The sequence below is a fragment of the Aptenodytes forsteri genome, unplaced genomic scaffold, assembly GCF_000699145.1.
Source record: "Aptenodytes forsteri isolate BGI_AS27 unplaced genomic scaffold, ASM69914v1 Scaffold166, whole genome shotgun sequence".
Lineage (NCBI taxonomy): Eukaryota > Metazoa > Chordata > Aves > Sphenisciformes > Spheniscidae > Aptenodytes > Aptenodytes forsteri.
The window spans coordinates 6064810-6066512 of record NW_008796110.1 but is presented as its reverse complement, the minus strand read 5'-3'; the positions used below and the strand labels follow the sequence as shown (position 1 = coordinate 6066512).

Here is a 1703-nt window from a genome sequence, read left to right as displayed (position 1 = left end):
TCCAGCCAGTTTTTGACCCAGCGCAGAGTACACCTGTCTAAGCCGTGAGCCGCCAGCTTCTCTAGGAGAATGCTGTGGGAGACGGTGTCAAAGGCCTTACTGAAGTCCAGGTAGACCACATCCACAGCCTTTCCCTCATCCACTAGGTCCGTCACCTAGTCATAGAAGGAGATCTCTTCCTGAGAAGGAATTCATCTGTGAGACGTAGAAGACTCTGCCACAGCCTCAAGCTGCAGCCAGGCCTGTGCCGGGCCTCACTGCTCTCAGCCCTGACCCTCACCCGTGGACGTGACGTCCTGGTTGGACTGCAGACCTGCCCATCCCTATGGACTGGCCTGGCGATCTGCACTCTTGGCTGACCCTGCTTACTGTCACCGGACCTGTTCTGCTCTTCCTGGTGAGGGCCTGTGGGACTGTTCCCTGGCCTGCGAGGTCACGGACCCTGCCAGCCTTGCTGTGACTCTCAGCTCGCCCTTGATATGCCTTTGCAGAAACTGCTCTGCACATTCATTTTTACCCATGATGACAACTACAGCAGTGTTTATCATCATCTACTACTAGTACAAGAACAGAAGGAGCATCAAGAAGAGAACAGATAATTGACTATACCAAAAAAGTACAGGGAAAGGGTAATACAGGTCTCAAAAGAAAAAAAAAACAACAAACCATAACCAAAAGAAAATCACCAAAAAACCCCAAACAAGCCAGTGCTCACCTTTGTTCTTAATCTACCACCTTCATTGACCATTTCAGAATACCTGTTCTTCATTTCTCCCTGCAAATTAAGCTGGGACTCCGTCTCTCTCTCCTCATACACGCTTAGTTTCTTAATAGTTCTGTTCAGAAGCCTGTTCAACCTACACAGCAAATTAGTCAAGAAAACAATGAAGTAAAGGAACAACCGGACTTTTTCACATACTCTTATGTAAACAGTGCAGACATGGCTTGCTTCATTTTGAAGTGCTCGACACACCAGGAATTACTGAGAAAAAACAGCATGCCCATGCCACAAGTCACTTGGAACATCCAAATGTAACCTGAAAAAAGGAATAAAGGAATTCCTTCCCCAGTAGAACTGCAGGGCAACCTGCATTTGCAGTTCTTTTGGCAGCTATTGAAAACTATAGGCTCATCCACAGAAGTGCCTTGCAAGAACCAACGTGAGGCTTGAATTTGCTCACAAACAGTTACGTACACCTATTTTTACGTTAAAGTTCAATAAAGCTTGACTTCTACTCAGGGATGCCTCTTCACCATACTAAAAAGCCATACCTCTCACAGTCTTTTTGTAGTTCAAAGCTTATTCTCAGTTCTTCGCACAGATGCACTTCATCTCTGCATATCTCCTCTACCAGCTTCTTCACTTGCTGTCCTTTACTGTCACACTTTCAAAATAGAAAAGATACATGACACGCTGTCCTGGTTTCAGTTGGGATAGAGTTAATTTTCTTCCTAGTAGCTGGTATAGTACAGTGTTTTGGATTTAGGATGAGAACAAAGTTGATAACGCACCGATGTTTTAGTTGTTGCTAGGTAATGCTTACACTAGCCAAGGACTTTTTAGTTTTCCATGCTCTACCGACTGAGAAGGCTGGAGGTGCACAAGAAGCTGGGAGGGGGCACAGCCAAACTGGCCAAAGGGACATTCCATACCATGTGACGTCATGCTCAGTACATAAACTGGGGAAAGCTGGCCGGGGGGA

The 1703-nt window shown here is 46.2% G+C and overlaps 1 protein-coding gene across 1 annotated transcript in view; it reads right to left on the bottom strand.

Annotated features, from left to right (window-relative positions):
• The window catches only part of ANKRD26 (ankyrin repeat domain 26), an 81083-nt gene that overhangs the window by 78587 nt on the left and 793 nt on the right, over positions 1-1703 (bottom strand). Inside the window, exons 2-3 of the mRNA XM_019474042.1 lie at positions 1273-1385; positions 759-857 (exon numbers count right to left, since the gene is read on the bottom strand). Coding sequence (XP_019329587.1) covers positions 759-857; positions 1273-1385 — 212 coding nt within the window. The remainder of the gene's footprint in view (positions 1-758; positions 858-1272; positions 1386-1703) is intronic.